A 21,363-nucleotide genomic window follows, 5' to 3' on the forward strand; every position below is an offset into this window, starting at 1 on the left:
AAGCAGGGACTCCTCTACCGGATCACAGAGCAGCACCACACAGGGACGAGCCCCACTATAAAACGACAGCTGGTAGTTCCCAAGAAGTATAGGCAGGAGTTACAGCGAATCTCTCATGATATACCCTTGGCCGGGCACTTCGGCGTCAGTCGCACCAGGCATCATCTGACACAAAACTTCTTTTGGCCGGGGGTGACCTATGATGTTCGTCAGTACTGCCAGACCTGTGACAGTTGTCAGCGCAATGGCAAGAGGGGGGATCGATGCAAGGCCAAATTACGCCCCCTCCCCATTGTGGGGGAACCATTTAGCCGGGCAGCGGTCGATCTGATAGGGCCGTTAGCCAAACCCAGTCCGTCAGGGAAAAAATATATATTGACAGTGGTAGATTATGCCACACGGTATCTTGAAGCAGTTGCGTTACCTAACATACTGGCAGAGACGGTGGCGGCCGCCCTGCTCCAGGTTTTCTCACGGGTTGGATTTCCCCGGGAGATTATCTCGGACCAGGGTACCCAGTTTACAGCAGAGATGACCAACCAACTGTGGAAGCTGTGCGGCGTAAAGTCCATTAGAAGCGCCCCATACCACCCGCAAACCAATGGGTTGTGTGAACGCTTTAACGGGACATTAATACAGCTCATTGGGACTTTTACCAGGACCTACAGGGACTGGGAGAAATTCTTGCCACACCTCCTGTTTGCCTATCGGGAGGTGCCCCAAGAATCCACGGGGTTCTCCCCGTTGGAGCTGGTATACGGGAGATGGGTAAGGGGACCCCTAGACTTAGTGCTGGAACACTGGGAGGGGGAGGGCCTCATAGAAGGGGTACCTATTGTACCCTATGTGCTGGAATTCCGTGACCGCCTACAGGAGCTGACCCAGGTTGTACGTGAGAACCTGCAGGCGACCCAGCGGCGCCAGCGCGTATGGTACGATCGGAGGGCCAGAGAGCGCACTTTGGAAATAGGACAGAAGGTCCTGGTGTTAGAGCCCACTAAGCAGAATAAGTTTCAAGCTGCATGGCAGGGGCCCCACCAGGTAGTGGGGAAAATAGCCAACACAACCTATAATGTCGCCGATTGTGACGACCCCAGGGTTATCCGCATGTTCCACGTGAATATGCTGAAGCCCTACCGGGAGAGCCTTGAAGAGGTAGTGGCCATCTGTGCACCTGAAGCAGAGGATTTAGCCGGACTTCCCTTGCCGGATGTCTTCGGGGAAAGAACTCAGTTTAAAACATGGGACCAGGTACACTTGGGTGAAGACCTAGGCCCCCGGGAAAGACAGCAGGCGGAGGCGTTGTTGAGGCTGCGACAAAGGATGTTTTCAGAGAGACCGGGGTACACTCGCCTGGCACAACACAAGGTTGAGACCCAGGATCAGACCCCCTTATGACAAAACCCCTTCCGCGTCCCTGAGTCTGTACGAGAGGGGATGCGACAAGAGATACAAGAGATGCTGCGTTTAGGGGTCATTGAAGAGTCAGATAGTCCCTGGGGATCCCCCGTAGTGTAGGTGCCCAAGAAGGATGGGACTACACGGTTTTGTGTAGACTATCGTAAGCTCAATGAGAAAACAGTGACGGATGCATAACCCATGCCGCGTGTGGATGAGTTGTTAGACCGGCTGGCGGGGGCAAAGTATTTGACCACCATCGATCTATGCAAGGGCTACTGGCAGATTCCCCTTAGTCCTGACGCTATTCCCAAGTCAGCATTTGTCACCCCGTTCGGCTTATTCCAGTTTCGAGTTATGCTATTCGGGATGAAGAATGCTCCAGTGACCTTCCAAAGGCTGGCTGACCGGCTTCTGGATGGTCTCCAGGACTATGCTTGTGCCTACCTGGACGACATCGCCATCTACAGTGCGACATGGGAAGAGCATCTAAATCTCCTAGAGACAGTATTGGACAGGATCCACCAGGCCGGAATCACCCTGAACCCAAACAAGTGTCACGTGGGCAAAGCAGAGGTTCAGTATTTAGGGCATTGGGTGGGAAGTGGGAAACAGCGACCAGAACCAGCCAAGATTGAGGCCATAGCCAAATGGCCCACCACACGCACTAAAACCCAGGTCATGGCGTTTCTAGGGACAGCGGGGTATTACAGGAAATTCGTTCCCAATTACAGCAGCGTAGCCAAGCCCCTCACTGATCTGACCTGTAAGAACCAACCCTGCCAGGTAACCTGGACCCCAGAGTGTGAGCAAGCCTTCCGCCAACTAAAGGACGCCCTCACCAATACCCCTGCATTGGCCGCACCCGATCCAACTAAACGTTTCCTGGTTCACACAGACGCTTCTATGTTTGGATTGGGGGCAGTACTGAGCCAAGTCGGGCCGGACGGCCAAGAACACCCGGTAGCTTACCTGAGTCGGAAACTACTGCCCCGAGAAGTAAGCTATGCGGCCATCGAGAAGGAGTGCCTGGCGGTAGTATGGGCACTCAAGAAGTTGCAACCATATTTGTATGGACGACAGTTTTCCCTCCTAATGGACCATAATCCCCTAGTCTGGCTTAAACGCCAGATTGCTGCGGTGGAGTTTAGCCCTACAACCTCTGGACTTCACCATCCACCACAGACCCAGCAAACAAAACAGTAACGCCGATGGACTAAGTCGACAAACGGAACTTGTACAAACCCCATAAACTTCGGTCATCCCCAAACCGATCCGTTGAGGATCAGACTGTGTATGCCGATCGCGTCGCTGAAAAGGGGAGCCGTGTTACATAACCACTCAGCACCCAGAATATGTTGTGCAGTTATATGTATGTATAATAGGTTCTATGTGAGATGCATGTCCCTAATGCATCAGCGTCCGCCCTCCCTCCACCTTTGTAATTACCACAGTAAACATTTTCTATTGGCCAGCCCTCTGTATCTGTGTGATATATTCTGTGTACTGTGAGTAAAGTGGTAAAGTGTTGTCAGACTGGAAATACGTGGCGAAGCAGTGATCTTTTATATGCGCCCATGTAACCAAGCAATTCCAGCCAGCGTCATTCATTCAGACTCCAGCCAATGCAGAGCGGACCTCCGAAAACACGGGGTGGTACTGAAAGAGGTACCCCAGCTTGGTAGACCCCGTTACAAGTACGATAGCCTATAAAGGTATACTTGAAGGTACAACCACTAAGCCATCCCCACAGTATAAGGGGGCTAAAAAAATGATCATGTGATGCTTTTCAGGGAGCTTTATGTGATTCATTATGTCACACAACAGACACAGGATGCGTCTGTTTTATAACCGCATACAAATCAGAGATGATGGCGTTTCCAATGATAATTCATCCATATTAATGGTTAGAAACTGGGTGATCAGAGTGCTGGATAAACGGATGTACATTTTACCAGTGATCTAGGAAAGTTGAATTAAAAAGTTAAAGACGTATTCCTCCGCGCATATGGGCGTAACTACAACCACGCAGGGGTGAACACATGTAGTGCAGGCTCAGGAGGTGAGCTCCCTCCACATGCAACTATGCTGGGTATAAGAAATGGTCAGCATCTGAGTCTGGCAGTCACCAGTGTAGCTATTAGCCAATCTTTGCCATTTAAGTTACATCACTGACGGTATGAGTGTGTGCCGGTGATTGCGAGGCACAAAAGGATTATTACAACAGCTGGGGTCACCGCCATTGTAGCACTCCTCGGAAGTTCAGCTGCACAGTGAGCTTCAAAGGAGACTGCGGATTTCACTAATATATATATATATATATATATATATATATATATATATATATATATATATATATATATATATATCTCTATCAGCACAGAAATCCCCTGAGGGGAACAAAAAATAAAGTCAACAGGTTTTAATCTATAGAAATTTGAATCAATCCTCTTTCTACATTAACCCCTTTGTGACCGGGACAATTTTTTAAATTCTGACCAATGTCACTTTATGTGGTCATAACTCTGGAATGCCTCAGCAAATCCCAGTGATTTTGAGAAGACTGTTTTTTCATGGCACATTATAATTTATGATAGTGGTAAATAAATTTAGATTGATATATTTTGTGTTTATTTATAAAAATATCAGAAACTTGACAAAAATGTAAAAAAATTGCAATTTTCAAACTCTGAATGATTATCCCTTTAATCCAGATAGTCATACTACAGAAAAACATTAATAAATAACATTTCCCTCATGCCTACTTTACATCAGCACCATTTTTAAAGTGCTAATTTATTTTGTTAGACTTTTACGAGGTTTAAAAATGTAATAATTAAAAACTGCATCCTTCAAGCTACTCAAAACTACATTCAAGAAGATTATTAACCATTCAGGCGCTTCACAGCAGCTAAGCAACATGGAAGGAAAAAATTAACATATAACTTTTTAGTCACAAAAATGATCTGTTAGCAACAATTTTTTTAATTTTCCCAAGGGTAACAGGAGAAATTGGACCACAAAAGTTGTTGTCCAACTTGTCCTGATTATGCTGATACCCTATATGTGGGGGGGGGGGGGAGACCACTGTTTAGGCGAACGGCAGGGCTCGGAAGGGAAGCAGCGCCGTTTGACTTTTTCAACCTAAAATTGTCTGGAATAGAGATTGGACGCCATGTTGCGTTTGACGAGCCCCCAATGTTCCCAAACAGTGGTGGTGGTGAGCACCTTGAACCCCCTAGGGCTTCACAGGAGTTTATAACGCCCGGGCGTGAAAATAAAAAATCATATTTTTTCCACAAACATGATCGTTTAGTCCCCAATTTTTTATTCTCCCAAAGGTAGCAGGAGAAATTGGACCCCATAAATTGTTGTCCAATTTGTCCTGAGTACGCTGATACCCTATATGTGGGGGGGAACCACTGTTAGGGCGCACGGCAGGGCTCGGAAGGGAAGCAGCGCCATTTGACTTTTTCAACCTAAAATTGGCTGGAATTGAGATTGGACGCCATGTTGCATTTGACGAGTCCCCAATGTGCCCAAACAGTGGAAACACCCCACAAGTGACCCCATTTTGGAAACTAGACCCCCTAAGGAACTTATCTAGATATGTGGTGAGAACTTTGAACCCCCAAGTGTTTCACTAAAGTTTATACTGCCCAGGCGTGAAAATAAAAAATCCTATTTTGTGCCCACAAAAATGATCGTTTAGTCCCCAATTTTTAATTTTCCCAAGCGTAACAGGAGAAATTGGACCCCAAAAGTTGTTGTCCAATTTGCCCTGAGTACGCTGGTACCCCATATGTGGGAAAAAACTGTTTAGGCACACGTCGGGGATCGGAAGGGAGTGACGTTTTGGAATGCAGACTTAGATGTAATGGTCTGCGGGCGTCATTTTCCATTTGCAGAGCCCCTGATGTGCCTAACCAGTAAAAAAAACCCACAAGTGACATTGTTTTGGAAACTAGACCCCCAAGGAACTTATCTAGATGTGCCCCAACTAATCTAATGTTTCCGGTAAAGTAATTTACTAGTTCATTGAGGTGTGGTACTTTTTGAAGCAATCCTTCATACACAGGCCAGGTTTTTCGGGGCAGGTGTCGCATTGATAAATGGTGTCCTTGCGTATTCTGTTTTTGTAACACACTCGGCACCTTTTTTGCGATTTACCTCTTTTTCCAGTTTGCGGGACCTCCCCCGGGAAATGCTGACCTGGTACAATACGAGCACCTTCAGTTCCAGAAGTACTGGGGCCGGCTCCTTCCAGAGTGCCAAACATCAGGGCCTTAACCACTACCTCCTGGAACTCAAGGTACGACGTATCGCTGGGGCATGCACATTGTGACAATAGGCTTGCGTTGAGCATTGCCATTTGGACGAAGTGCACGGCCAGCTTTTTGTACCACGCCTTGGCCTTTCTCAAAGCATTGTACGGTTGGAGGAGTTGATCGGAGCGATCAACGCCCCCCATGTTTTTATTGTACCCCAGCACACATACAGGTTTGCGGATCTGTGTAGAGGTACCCCGTAGAGTGCTGAGGGCGCTGCCATCACCGTGTATGGTGGTCAAGAGATGGACATCCCTCTTGTCCTTGTACTTGACCACCAGCAGGTGGTCGCTACATTGGGTCCTGCTCTCACCTTTTCGGAGCATCTGCCCAAGTAGCGTCTTCGGGAGGCCTCTCTGATTTTTGCGGACAGTACCGCAAGCTGCGGTACCTCGCGCAAAGAGGGCTTTGTAGAGTGGGACACTGGTATAAAAGTTATCAGTGTAGAGGTGATAACCTTTATCCAGCAGTGGGTGCACCAAATCCCACACAATTTTCCCACTCACTCCCAGGTCAGGAGGACACTCAGGGGGTTCAATCCTGGTGTCCTTTCCTTCGTACACTCTAAACCTGTGGGTGTACCCTGAGGTACTCTCACACAGCTTATAGAGTTTGATTCCGTACCTGGCCCTCTTACTGGGCAGGTATTGACGGAATCTGAGCCTGCCCTTAAAATGGACCAAGGACTCATCCACGCAGCTGTTCCTTTGGGGCACGTACACTTCAGCAAACTTTTTGTTGAAGTGTTCGATGACATGCCGAACTTTGAACAGACGGTCAAAGTTGGGGTCATCTTGTGCGGGACACTGTGCATTATCGTTATAATGCAGAAACTTGTGGATGGCCTGAAAACGCGTCCAGACCATGACCATTCGGAACACTGGAGTGTTGTATAAAATATCAACACTCCAATATTTCTGAATTTCAGGCTTCTTCAGGATACCATGAGGTTAACAAAATCTCCAGAAAAAAAGACTTTGAAAAAGTCAATTTCTGTGAGGCCGGTGGTATCAAACTTGATTCCTGATTCTGCCACAAGATCAGGAATCAGTGGCTCGTAATTTTCGGGGGGCGAGGTCCACACAGGGTCTGCTGAATCAGCTGTGGGCATGGTGGGCGCTGCCTCATCTTCTGTCCTGGAGCGCCTGCGTTGCGGTTCCGCAGGACCCGAGGAGGAAGATGAGGAGGGGGAAGAGGAAGAGGATGAAGAATCCGAAAAATAAAGAAAAGTCGGATCGTCATCATCGCTATCAGTGTCGGAGGCAAGGTAAGAATATGCCTCCTCCACTGAATAGCGCTGTTGGGAGGAACGTGATGGGCGGGACATTTTTTCGTGTAAATATGGTGCTTGGGTGTACTTTACTTATAACTGTGTATGTGGTGGGGGGGGGCTAGTGATTGGTGCACACTATCCTGTAAGAAAAAGCTAAAAGGAAATAGGGAGCAAAATACCTGTGGAAAAAAAGGCTAAAACAGCAGGTCCTAGATATGATAAGTGAACGGCGTCACTTATCAAAATTTAGTGGCTGCTGGATGTGTGCACGAGCGAGCATGAGTGTTGATCGGTGAACTGCGTCACCGATCAACGCTCGGCGGCTGCGTATGGAGGTGGCGCAAAAGTGGGGTGGAGGGGTGTAAAAATAGGGGGAAGGGGGATGGGGGGATTGGGGTGGATGAAGAGAGATTGGGCAGGGATCAACAGTTAGGGTTGTAGTTAGGTGGCACAAAGGGGGGGGGGTGAAAAAAAATGAAAAACGGCAGGCACAAGCTTGGATAAGTGACGTGTCACTTATCCAACTTTTGCGGCTGCGGGATGTGTGTACGGAAGTGGCGCAAAGGGGGCTAAGGAAAAAAAGCGAGCACGAGTGTTGATCGGTGAACTGCGTCACCGATCAACGCGCGGCTGCGCACGGAGGTGGCACAAAAGTGGGGTGGAGGGGGGATGAAGATAGATGGGGGGGTGAAGATAGATTGGGCAGGGGATCAGGGATCAATTAACACTTACAGTTCTAGTTTTCTTTCTTCTGCAGGGATTGTGATGCTACAAGCTGTGGCACCACAATACCCAGCACAGGAGCTCTTGCTGCGTCCGACCTCTCTGCAGGAATCCTCAGCTAGAGTGAGGACCCCTGCAGACAGGTCAGAGGCTGGTCACAGAGCGGTCACATCACTGCTGTGACCTGTCATTGGTGGGATCGAATGATTACATCGATCCCACCAATCCCTGCTCTGCCTGGTGACCATGGTAACTGCCTAGGATCGGAGCTCACAGCTCCGATTCCTAGGCAGGTCATGGCCAGGTCATCAGCAGGGCACAGAGCGGTCACAGCGTGACCGCAGCTGTGCCCTGTGGCTGGCGCGATCGCCGATCGAATCGATCGCGCCAACCACTTCCTGCAGGCCCTGCTGGGCCTGTCCTAGGCTCTGACCTAGGATCGGTGCTATTACAGCACCGATCCGGGCCGGTACCGGCAGGGCACAGCGGCTCTATTGCGCCGCTGTGCGCTGCGATTGGCGCGATTGATTAGATCGGCAATCTTGCCAATCTGGGTGCTTTTCTCCGATGCCTGGCGTTGCCAGGCACCGGTCCTAGGATCGAGTACATCAGTACTCGATCCTAGCCTAGGTTCCTGTTTCAGCCAATCTGATTGGCTGAAACAAAGAGAATCACTGTGATTGGCTGTTCTGAATTGAACAGCCAATCACAGCTCACAGAGGGGCCGGCCAGGGCGGAGACTGCCCGGGATGCCGAGGCCATCTATCCTGAGGTTAGATGGTGTCGGCATTTCAATGCGATCACCGCGACTTAAGTCGCGATGTTGCATTAAAGGGCATGACGTAATATTCCGTTCATGGTACTTAGGGCCCAGGTCACATGGACGAAATATTACGTCCAATGAAGGAAAGGGGTTAAATACAAACTTTGGAATTTTTTTTTCACCACTTAAATAAAAAAAAAACAACCTAGTCCATTTAATAACGAGTGTCCCATGACGATCTCCCCGTAGAACAGTGACATCGGGTGATGTCACTGCTGTACAGGGCCTACCACGATGCACAGACAGGAGACAATGGCTCTTGCAGTGAGTCACTGAAGAGGTTACCTGAGTTCAGGCTCTCACTTTACAGCAATGCTGCGTGAGAATTTTCTCACACAGTGTTGCCGGTGAGAGAATGAACTTAGGGTTAAAGGACCTCTCTCCTGGCGGCAGAGGGATACAACGCGGAGGATTACCTCCACCAGTCAGTTCATCTCGGGAGCCCCTGTAGAGCACTGACATCACCCGATGTCAGTGTTCTACACGAGAAATCGTTGTGAGAGACTTGTTATTAACTGGACTAAGGCGGAAAAGTATGTAAAGGTTGGTTTATTATTTTTATTACAGGAGATAGAGGGCTTCGGGGACTACGTGATTGGCGAGTATGTACTCTGTTATATGTACTGTCTAATGTATGTGAATATGTATGTACTGTATGTTTTTTTTTTTTTTTTTACTACTGCACACATGCATTGTCTGATGGGACTACTTTCCCATCATCAGCAATGCTATCACTGTGAACATTCATAGTCGGAATGGCTTCTTACACAGAACACATACACTACACGCACACAGTCTCCGCCCACACACTTCCCTCCTCCCGATCTGCAGCGTTTCTCGCATCCACAGCAAAAACGCAGGTGTATAAAAGATCTGCGGATGTGGATGCGAGAAACGCTGCAGATCGGGAGGAGGGAAGTGTGTGCCTGACTCAATGCAAGTCAATTGGTGCAGAAACGCTGCAGATCCGCAAAAAGAATTGACATGCTGCGGAAACCCCCCCCGCTGCGAATCCGCGCAGATTTTCCCGCAGCATGTGCACAACAAACCCAACTTTCCCATTCACTAGCATTGGCTGTGCACTACACTGCGGATTTGATACGAATCCGTGAGGCCAGAAATGCTGCAGATCTGCATTTAAAACTGCAACGTATTCACACTGCCTTACAGGTGAAATCAGCAAGACCGCTTGGTAAGATCTCTTGGAGGGACAGTGTGTGACATAAGAAAAAGAAAAAAAAAAAAAAAAAAAAAACAAACAACAGTGCCTGATACAGGTAAAAGGGCTAGGTCATGCAATGGCCCATGACACCTATAAAATGATTTTTATCCACAAGTACTTGTCTTCAAGTAAAAACAAGTCAACAAAGGTTACAGCCATAGCTCCCAAACGTCCCGGATCTGGTGGGACAGTCCCGTTTTTGACTGCCTGCCCCACTGTCCCGGTAAGGAGCTTATTTTTCCCGCACTGCACTGATAAGCCGCACGCCCACCCCCATCCTTGCCCTCCCAGAGACCTACCGCAGCAGCCCCTCACAGCCTGCAATGAAGTCGCTAGGCTGTTCTCTTCTGTGCGCACAGGACCTGTGATGAGGTCACAGGAGGGGAGGAGTCAGGGGTCACATGATCAGGGACCTCGGCGTATGCAGGACTCTGCTGTGCTGGTTGTCATGGTGCTGGTGAAGGGAAGTTACAGGGCGTACGGAGCGGAGCCGCGATGTGTACGGAGCGGGGCCGCGTGTGCGTGTGGTGCACGGAGCGGAGCCGCATGTGCACGTGGTGTACGAAGTGGAGCTGCGTGTGTATGGAGCGGAGATGCATGTGTACGAGGTGTATGGAGCAACGCCGCATGTGTACAAGGTTTACGGAGTGGAGCTGCCTGTGTACAAGGTGTACGGAGCAGAGCCACATGTGTGCGAGGTTTACGGAGTGAGTGGAGCCATGCGTGTACTGAGTGGAGCCTTGTGTGCGAAATGTACAGAGAGGAGCAGTGTGTGTACGAGGCATACAAAGCGGAACAGTGTGTATGAGGTGTTCAAGCCATGCATGTACAAGGAGTATGGTGGGGAGCATTCATATCTTCCAACCGTTCCGGATCCAGCAGGACAGTCCCGATTTTGAGAGAGTCTGCCCCACTGTCCCGGCCGGGAGCTTACTTTTCCTGCGGACAAAGGAGTAAACGACCGAGACCGAGGAGCACTTTAAAATTCGCATGTGACGTTCCACTGGAAGCGATGTTCTGGAAGCTGACCGGAAATTAGGTCATTTCGGGAGGAGATTGTGACGGAACCATGGAGGCACTTCAGGGAATGCTTCAGATCCATCACCGTGTCCTCCTCCGACAGCAGGATCGATCGCATTGGAATCGGGGATGTCGGCCATGTGAGCGGATCATGATATGTCCTGCACCGGGAGGCTCAGGTGGACACTACAATGGGAGCTGGGCTGCTATAGTATCTTTATAGAATCTTCCTCTTTGTTTCTTTTTCTCTGTTCTTTTCTTTCTATTTCTTTCTCTCTGTTCCTTTTTTCTGTCCACTCTTTCTTTCCCCTCAGTACCCGTCAGTGTGACGAACAGTGGTAAAGGGGTGTGGTTGGGGCGTGGGCATGGGTGTGACTAGGTGTGGTCGGGACCTTTGTCCCTCTTTCCCTTCTTCATTAGGTTGGGAGGTATGGTTACAGCCCCTGTATGGGCAGCTCTTTCGTCTGGCATAAAACGCCATTTGCAGAAGCTGTAGTCTGTACGGGCAGCAGGGTTGTGAGAACACTGCAGTCATACACAGTGACAGACCCTCCGCTCTCCTCGTCATGGTGCCGTCCTGACTAATCACAGAACTCCGCACCCGTCAGTGGCTCCGGCCCCAGTGAAGTAGCCGCTGAGGCCTGCACAGCCGAACTGCCTCTCCGCGGACTGCGATTGGTGGACATTCCCGCCTCAGCCAGCCTTACGCTGCCGCGCTGACTTCTGGGACTGCGGTGTTCCCGCTGGCGGCGAGGGGGTGGAGTCACTACGCAGTTTGGCGGTTATTGGGTGAAGCTCCGTGTCATCCTGCGTCCGCCATTATCTCCTGTGTCCGCGGAGCCGGCGCCGTTATGAGCCTCAGGCGGAGACACACACTAGGTCAGTGGAGATCGTGCTTCCATTTCTCTTATGGTTAAAATGGCGGTCAGTCATGTGCAGTGATATTCTAGACACTTCCTCAACATCCCAGGATGGCCGCGTCCTCTCCACCAGTGACTAGCTGCCTCCGGGCCTTGTCCTCAGTAACACTCACTACTGGCGCAAATATGGCAGCTGTCAGGAATGACTAGGTACGTTGACACTCCCGGTCTCAGAGCCCTCCAGCCCATTACTAGCCTCCCCTGTGACCAGCAGTCTATTCCTGACACTGCAGGGCCCTACAGCCCATTACTAGCCTCCCCTGTGACCAGCAGTCTATTCCTGACACCGCAGGGCCCTACAGCCCATTACTAGCCTCCCCTGTGACCAGCAGTCTATTCCTGACACCGCACGGCCCTACAGCCCATTACTAGCCTCCCCTGTGACCAGCAGTCTATTCCTGACACCGCAGGGCCCTACAGCCCATTACTAGCCTCCCCTGTGACCAGCAGTCTATTCCTGACACCGCAGGGCCCTACAGCCCATGAGCCCACCAGCCCATTACTAGCCTCCCTTATGGCCAGCAGTTTGTTCCTGACCATGCAGGGCCCTACAGCCCATGAGCCCTCCAGTCCATTACTAGCCTCCCCTGTGACCAGCAGTCTATTCCTGACACAGAAGGTTTCTACAGCCCATGAGCCCTCCAGCCCATTACTAGCCTCCCCTGTGACCAGTCTATTCCTGACCCAGAAGGTTTCTACAGCCCATGATCCCTCCAGTCCATTACTAGCCTCCCCTGTGACCAGCAGTCTATTCCTGACACAGAAGGTTTCTACAGCCCATGAGCCCACCAGTCCATTACTAGCCTCCCCTGTGACCAGCAGTCTATTCCTGACCCAGAAGGTTTCTACAGCCCATGATCCCTCCAGTCCATTACTAGCCTCCCCTGTGACCAGCAGACTATTCCTGACACTGCAGGGCCCTACAGCCCATGAGCCCACCAGCCCATTACTAGCCTCCCTTATGGCCAGCAGTTTGTTCCTGACCATGCAGGGCCCTACAGCCCATGAGCCCTCCAGTCCATTACTAGCCTCCCCTGTGACCAGCAGTCTATTCCTGACACAGAAGGTTTCTACAGCCCATGAGCCCTCCAGCCCATTACTAGCCTCCCCTGTGACCAGTCTATTCCTGACCCAGAAGGTTTCTACAGCCCATGATCCCTCCAGTCCATTACTAGCCTCCCCTGTGACCAGCAGTCTATTCCTGACACAGAAGGTTTCTACAGCCCATGAGCCCACCAGTCCATTACTAGCCTCCCCTGTGACCAGCAGTCTATTCCTGACACAGAAGGTTTCTACAGCCCATGATCCCTCCAGTCCATTACTAGCCTCCCCTGTGACCAGCAGACTATTCCTGACACTGCAGGGCCCTACAGCCCATGAGCCCACCAGCCCATTACTAGCCTCCCTTATGGCCAGCAGTTTGTTCCTGACCATGCAGGGCCCTACAGCCCATGAGCCCTCCAGTCCATTACTAGCCTCCCCTGTGACCAGCAGTCTATTCCTGACACAGAAGGTTTCTACAGCCCATGAGCCCTCCAGCCCATTACTAGCCTCCCCTGTGACCAGTCTATTCCTGACCCAGAAGGTTTCTACAGCCCATGATCCCTCCAGTCCATTACTAGCCTCCCCTGTGACCAGCAGTCTATTCCTGACACAGAAGGTTTCTACAGCCCATGAGCCCACCAGTCCATTACTAGCCTCCCCTGTGACCAGCAGTCTATTCCTGACACAGAAGGTTTCTACAGCCCATGATGCCTCCAGTCCATTACTAGCCTCCTCTGTGACCAGCAGTCTATTCCTGACACAGAAGGTTTCTACAGCCCATGAGCCCACCAGTCCATTACTAGCCTCCCCTGTGACCAGCAGTCTATTCCTGACACAGAAGGTTTCTACAGCCCATGAGCCCTCCAGTCCATTACTAGCCTCCCCTGTGACCAGCAGTCTATTCCTGACCCAGAAGGTTTCTACAGCCCATGAGACCACCAGTCCATTACTAGCCTCCCCTGTGACCAGCAGTCTATTCCTGACACAGAAGGTTTCTACAGCCCATGATGCCTCCAGTCCATTACTAGCCTCTCCTGTGACCAGCAGTCTATTCCTGACACAGAAGGTTTCTACAGCCTATGAGCCCACCAGTCCATTGCTAGCCTCCCCTGTGACCAGCAGTCTATTCCTGACACAGAAGGTTTCTACAGCCCATGATGCCTCCAGTCCATTACTAGCCTCTCCTGTGACCAACAGTCTATTCCTGACCCAGAAGGTTTCTACAGCCCATGAGCCCACCAGTCCATTACTAGCCTCCCCTGTGACCAGCAGTCTATTCCTGACACAGAAGGTTTCTACAGCCCATGATGCCTCCAGTCCATTACTAGCCTCTCCTGTGACCAGCAGTCTATTCCTGACACAGAAGGTTTCTACAGCCCATGAGCCCACCAGTCCATTGCTAGCCTCCCCTGTGACCAGCAGTCTATTCCTGACACAGAAGGTTTCTACAGCCCATGAGCCCACCAGTCCATTCCTAGCCTCCATGTGGCCAACAGTCTGTTCCTGACACTCCCAGTCTCATGAGCCCACCAGTCCATTACTAGCCTCCCTTATGGCCAGCAGTTTGTGCCTGACCATGCAGGGCCCTACAGCCCATGAGCCCACCAGTTCATTAATAGCCTCCCTGTGGACAGCAGTCTGTTCTTGACACTCCCAGTCTCATGAGCCCACCAGTCAATTACTAGCCTCCCTTGTGGCCAGCAGTCTGTTCTTGACACTGACAGTTTCTACAGCCCATGAGCCCTCCTGTTCATTACTAGCCTTTTCTGTGGCCAGCATGGTGTTCCTGACACTGCCGATCTCTACAGCCGATGAACCCACCAGTTCATTACTGACCTAAGCTGGGGCCAACCGTCGGTTCCTGACACTGCCGGTCTGTACAGCAATGAGCCATACAGATACCAGTACTAATGGCTGAGCCCATCAGTCCACTACTGGTCTCCGAGAGTTTCAACAGCCGATTATCTGTACAGATGCCAGTACTTATCGCTGAGCCCCCCAGTCCATTCCTGGCCCGAGCTGTGTCCAGTTGTCAGGTCCCAACTCTGCTGGTCTCTGCGGTCGACGATCCTCATTGCTGAGCCCATCAGTTTATTACTCCACTGGTGGCAATAGATGGGTTTTGCCCACAAGCCCCTATTAAGACTGTTTTTTTTCAGGGCGAGTTGTAGTTTTGAATGACTTCATCCACCACATGGTGTATATAATCTCTTGTACATGTGCATGACACTGCAAGTGCCTGCTCCATACTCGTCAGATGCTGCTTGTATTAATTATACTGCTGGCCTTTGCCTGTAACAGCTGCAACTGGAGCTTCCTCTGATTGCTGTTTAACCTGCTAAAGGGTTTAGCCAATACTGGACATCCACTTAACTGCTAAAGTACCCCATTAATAAAAAAAAAACAAAAAACACACACATACCTCTAAGGGTGTGTGCACCCTGCGGATTCTGCTGTGGACCCGCAGCGGTTTTGGTCCTGCGGATCCACAGCAGTTTCTGCTGCGGTGTACAGTACCATTAAAATCAATGCAAAATGAAAACCGCTGTGCAGACAGTGCGGCATTTTCCACGCGGATTTTCTGCGATTTCAAAACCGCAGCATGTCAATTCTTTTGCGGATTCCGCTGCGGTTTGGCACCTGCTCCATGACAGGTGTCAAACCGCAGGGGGAACCCGCAGGCTAAACCGCAGAAAAACTGCGTTTTTTGACAAATCCGCGCGAAACAACCCGCAGGACAATTTGCAGCGTGTGCACACACCCTAACACCCACACCGTCCCAGCGATGTTTGCACTGCCTCCCGGCAGTCATGTGACATTAACATAATTAGCCGCCCCTGATAGGCTGCAGCTCTTCAGTGTTCCATCAGTGTGGACATCCACTGACAGAATAGTAAAGACTGCAGCCAAATCAGCAATAAATGGACACAGCACATGCATCGTTGGAACAGAATCGGTGTTGGAGGTAAGTACGTGTATTAGTTTTACCTGGGGCACATTAGCAATTTAGAAGGAGTTATGCAGTAGTGGCCAACCCCTTTAAATGCCATTGTCAGTCTCTGATAGCCGCATTTAAGGCTCACAATATAGGTGTTGCACTATTTTGGTCACCCATCATTCCGCCTAATGTCCCTCCCTCATCTGTGACATAATCACAGGGTGCTGATGGGTTTCTATGGCAGCTGGGGCTCTGCAGAAGGCCCTCATAGTTGTCAGCTTGGTACTTCTGTGAAACCTATGTTTTTGGTGGATGAATTACCGTAGTTTTTATTACCATTATTTTGGGTAACATACAGCTTGGTGATTAACCCTTTCACGCCGCAGCCTATTTATTCTCATTTCAATTTTTTCCTCCCCTTCTTCCCAGAACCATAACTTGTTTATTTTCTGTCCACATAGACACAAGGGTTTGTTTTTTTGTGGGACGACTTGTACTTTTGAATTATATAATTCATTTTGCCACAAAGTGTACTCGAAAATGGGGAAAAATTTCCACGTGGAAAAGTTGTGGAAAAAAAAACCAACCAAGTTTGACCCAGTTTTTTTGGTAATTGTTTTTACAGTGTACATTTGCAGTAAGAGAGACCATGCAATAGGATTTTCATCATCACGATTACGGTGGATTATATCAAACATGTCCAGTTGTTTTTAAATTATTTTATGGTGAAAGAAAATCTGATGTTTGCAAAAAAAAATAAAAATAATTTTTGGAGTTGTCGCCATTTTCTGAGACCCATAAATTTTTTTTTTCGTCCAATGGAGCTGTGTGATGAGACAATGTTTTTTATTCGTACCATTTTGGAATAGATGTGACTTTTTGATAGCTTGTTACAACAGGTTTTGTGGCTACAAAAAAAAAAAAAAAAAAAATTGGGTGTTCTTGAATTGTTTCCATTTACGGTGTTTACCGATGGGGTTAATTGTTTTTATAATTTGATAGATCAGACTTTTCTGAACATGGCGAAATTACATATGTGTATTTTTTTATATATCTATTTTCACTGAGGGAAAATGGTGTGATTTGAACTTTTATTTTCATATTTGTTTTTTATTTTTATTTTTTAACTTTTTACCCATTTTGTTAGCCCCTTTAGCGGATGCGTGAGCCCGGCTTCTGACTTGGATAGATATATCTATCGCATCTATATCTATCTACAGTTAGGGCCATATATATTTGGACAGAGACAACATTTTTCTTATTTTGGTTCTAGACATTACCACAATGAATTTTAAACAAAACAATCTTCAGATGCAGTTGAAGTGCAGACTTTCAGCTTTCATTTGAGGGTATCCACATTAAAATTGGATGAAGGGTTTAGGAGTTTCAGCTCCTTAACATGTGCCACCCTGTTTTTAAAGGGAATCTGTCACCCCTTTTTTTGTCCTTTCAGCTGCCGGCATAGACATCGGGGGCTTATGTGCAGCATTCTGTAATGCTGTAGATAAGCCTCCGATGTAACCTGAAAGAGAAGAAAAACACGTTATATTATACTCACCGAGGTGGGCGGTCCGGTCCGATGGGTGTCGCCGTCCCGTCCAGCGCCTCCCTTCTTCATGCGATGACGTCCTCTTCTCCCGTCCTGTAATGGCTCCGGCGAAGGCCCTGTTGAGGGCAGCGCAGAGTCCTGCAGTGCGCAGGCGTCGGGAGAGTTCTGCTGTGAGCATACTGTGTGCTCAGATCAAGCCAAATGCAGCCAAACTGATTGGCTTTATGTTTTGGGTCATTGTCCATCTGTAGTATGAAACGACGACCAAAGCAATCCAGGAGTTTATTAAAGCAAAGAAGTGGAATATTCTTGAATGGCTAAGTCAGTCACCTGATCTCAACCCAATTGAGCATGCATTTCACTTGTTAAAGACCTAAACTTCAGACAGAAAGGCCCACAAACAAACAGCAACTGAAAACCACTGCAGTGAAGGTCTGGCAGAGCATCAAAAAGGAGGAAACGCAGCGTTTGGTGATGTCCATGAGTTCAAGACTTCAGGCAGTCATTGCCAACAAAGGGTTTTCAACCAAGTACTAGAAATGAACATTTTATTTACAATTATTTAATCTGTCCAATTACTTTTGGTCCCTTTGAAAACAGGGTGGCACATGTTAAGGAACTGAAACTCCTAAACCCTTCATCCAATTTTAATGTGGATACCCTCAAATGAAAGCTGAGAGTCTGAACTTCAACTGCATCTGAATTGTGTGGTTTAAAATTCATTGTGGTAATGTCTCTGTCCAAATATATATGGACCCAACTATATATCTGTTGTAAAAGAGTTAAAGGGGTTATCTGGTGAAAACAGGTTATGGATGGGTGATAACTTGTTAATCAGCGGTGATCCAACCGAACCCGCACAGATCAGCAGATTGGGGAATTTTTTATGCCGACAGCAGCTTCATTCATTCTCTAAAGGGATACCGAGCCCTGCACTAATTTTTTTTCCTTGCAACCCCATAGAGAATGAATGGAGTGATGCTCGGGCATGTGTACTGTGGCTCAGTTTTGTAATGGGACTAAAAATTCCTAATTTTGCTGATCAGTGCTGGTCCCAGCGGTTGGACCTCAGTAATCAGCAAGTTATCATCTATCTGGATAGGTTATGAATTGTTTTAACTGAACAACTTTAAATGGACCCTGTCATCAGGCTTTCTCTACATAAAATTTGGATTCGGTGTAATAAAGCCCGCTTGAGTAATTGGTCAAAATTTATAGAGAATTTGTCATCAGGATTTTATACCCCAAACTAATGACACGCACGTAGAGACGCTTTAATGCTAATTAAATTATTTTTTTAAAATCTGATTTGCTGATTAAGGCTGGGGTCACATTGCGTTCTGGCAGTCCGTTAACGCTGCCATTAACCTCCATGATCGGGCGCATCGCGGCGCATGCCGGAAAGCGGCATGCTCTCGCGATGTGCCGTCATTCAGTGCCGTCAGTCCGTCACCGCTAGCACGGATGAATCATCTGCGCTAGCGGGTATAGCATAACAGCATAACTCGATCGAGTTATGCTATACTATTAACGCAGCCAGTCAACGCTATGCGTTGAACGGGTTGGGTTAACGCAATATGAACCTGGCCTTAGAGAAATCCATAGTTAAAATTGCATGATAAGTGTCATATGTACTGGGGTTGGATAATGTACCTGCTTCTCTCCCTATTTCCCTTTTTCAGTGACCTGTCAGTCAGAGGCAAGCAGGGAATAAAGAGAGTGTGACGGCCGTCTGCGAATCTGGGCTGCAGTGGGGACAGCACCCCGAGTAACCCAGAGACCCTTAACCCCTATACAGGGATCTGGAATTGTAGCAAGGCCCAGGAGGTAGCTGTCTAGATTAGCAGTGGACCAGAGCAGGATGGCCACCAAGGGGTCAAAACTAAAACCCGTAATCAAGGTCAGGATGCAGGAGTCTGAGACCAGGGCGCAGCAGAGGCACGAAATCAGCAGACAGAAGGAGAGTCAAAAGTCCAGGCCAGGGTCAGTAAAACCAGGAGGGCAGCGAGGTACAGAATCAGCAGGCAGAAGGAGAGTCAGGAATCCAAGCAAAGGTCAGCGTCAAAGTCGGAAGAGAGGCGGAGGTACAAAAACGGCAGGCAATAGAATGGTCAAGAATCCAGGCTGAGGTCAGCAATTCACACAGTAACACGCAGGGGAACCAAGAATATATCCGGCGGCTTGCAAGACCAGTCCACAGGTATTTGAGGGATCAGGTCCTCCCTCACAGGTTCCCGGCCCGATGATGTAACCAGGACCGCCCCCGGACCAGGCCAGATGGACATGCAGTAAGCCCTACATGACTGACAGAGGGGCGGAGCCTGCGCCCACCAGATGCCTGCGCAGGAGCCCCCTCTCTGCCACCACCCTCACCCTGGAGTGAACCACGGCGCCTCCCAGTGGCTGAGGCAGTAACAGCCGTGCCTGAGTCCGATGGCGACGTGACGGTCCGGCGCCCCCGAGTGGCCGAGACCGGAACTGCAGGCCCTGAGTCTGGCAGTGACGTGTCAGTCCGGCGCCTCCTAGTGGCCGACGCCGGAACAGCAGGCCCTGAGTCTGGCTGCGACGTGACAGAGAGGAGTCGTATTGTCCATCCCACTGACTACACTTGCAACTCATTATCATACAATCCCAGAAAAAAAAGGCTAATCAAACAAAACGTTCATCCATAAATACATTGTTGATACCCCAAACAAGAAATGGACTAAGAGCAAATAATAGGAAAAATAATAATGTATTAAAATTTTATTGTTACATAGACACATACATAATAAAAAAAAGTTTGGATACAGCAATAAAGCTAAAAATGAATTCGCGACACCTAGATATACATGATTTCTGGACGTGGTATCTAGGTGTCGCAAATTCATTTTTAGCTTTATTGCTGTATCCAAACTTTTTTTTACTATGTATGTGTCTATGTAACAATAAAATTTTAATACATTATTATATATACAGTCATGGCCAAAAGTATTGACACCCCTGAAATTCTGTCAGATAATATTCAGTTTCTTCCTGAAAATGATTGAAAACACAAATTCTTTGGTATTATTATCTTCATTTAATTTGTCTTAAATGAAGAAACACAAAAGAGAATGAAGCAAAAAGCAAAACATTGATCATTTCACACAAAACTCCAAAAATGGGCCGGACAAAAGTATTGGCACCCTCAGCCTAATACTTGGTTGCACAACCTTTAGCCAAAATAACTGCCACCAACCGCTTCCGGTAACCATCAATGAGTTTCTTACAATGCTCTGCTGGAATTTTAGACCATTCTTCTTTGGCAAACTACTCCAGGTCCCTGATATTTGAAGGGTGCCTTCTCCAAAGTGCCATTTTTAGATCTCTCCACAGGTGTTCTATGGGATTCAGGTCTGGACTCATTGCTGGCCACTTTAGAAGTCTCCAGTGCTTTCTCTCAAACCATTTTCTAGTGCTTTTTGAAGTGTGTTTTGGGTTATTGTCCTGCTGGAAGACCCATGACCTCTGAGGTAGACCCAGCTTTCTCACACTGGGCCCTAAATTATGCTGCAAAATTTGTTGGTAGTCTTCTGACTTCATAATGCCATGCACACGGTCAAGCAGTCCAGTGCCAGAGGCAGCAAAGCAACCCCAAAACATCAGGGAACCTCCGCCATGTTTGACTGTAGGGACCGTGTACTTTTCTTTGAATGCCTCTTTTTTCTCCTGTAAACTCTATGTTGATGCTTTTGCCCTAAAAGCTCTACTTTTGTCTCATCTGACCAAAGAACATTCTTCCAAAATGTTTTAGGCTTTTTCAGGTAAGTTTTGGCAAACTCCAGCCTGGCTTTTTTATGTCTCGGGGTAAGAAGTGGAGTCTTCCTGGGTCTCCTACCATACAGTCCCTTTTCATTCAGATGCCGACGGATAGTACGGGTTGACACCGTTGTACCCTCGGACTGCAGGGCAGCTTGAACTTGTTTGGATGTTAGTGGAGGTTCTTTATCCAACATCCGCACAATCTGCGTTGAAATCTCTTGTCAAGTTTTCTTTTCCATCCACATCTAGAGAGGTTAGCCACAGTGCCATGGGCTTTAAACTTCTTGATGACACTGCGCACGGTAGACACAGGAACATTCAGGTCTTTGGAGATGGACTTGT

General features: G+C 48.5%; 2 protein-coding genes across 13 annotated transcripts in view; one reads left to right on the top strand and one right to left on the bottom strand.

Annotated features, from left to right (window-relative positions):
• The window catches only part of LOC141090740 (lecithin retinol acyltransferase-like), a 211,800-nt gene that overhangs the window by 145,487 nt on the left and 44,950 nt on the right, over nt 1-21,363 (bottom strand). The gene's annotated exons all lie outside the window — the stretch shown is intronic.
• The window catches only part of RBM46 (RNA binding motif protein 46), an 85,407-nt gene continuing 75,122 nt past the window's right edge, over nt 11,079-21,363 (top strand). For 2 of the 4 annotated variants that reach the window (XM_073576403.1, XM_073576406.1), the window contains exon 1: nt 15,644-15,716. In XM_073576403.1, coding sequence (XP_073432504.1) covers nt 15,686-15,716 — 31 coding nt within the window. In that variant the 5' untranslated portion in view covers nt 15,644-15,685. Of the gene's footprint in view, nt 11,667-11,697; nt 11,858-15,643; nt 15,717-21,363 lie in introns of those variants that run through there. The other 2 variants (XM_073576404.1, XM_073576405.1) reach the window with 2 other exon arrangements.

Source organism: Dendrobates tinctorius, unplaced genomic scaffold, assembly GCF_039654945.1.
Source record: "Dendrobates tinctorius isolate UK_male_01 unplaced genomic scaffold, ASM3965494v1 ptg000008l, whole genome shotgun sequence".
Taxonomy (NCBI): domain Eukaryota; kingdom Metazoa; phylum Chordata; class Amphibia; order Anura; family Dendrobatidae; genus Dendrobates; species Dendrobates tinctorius.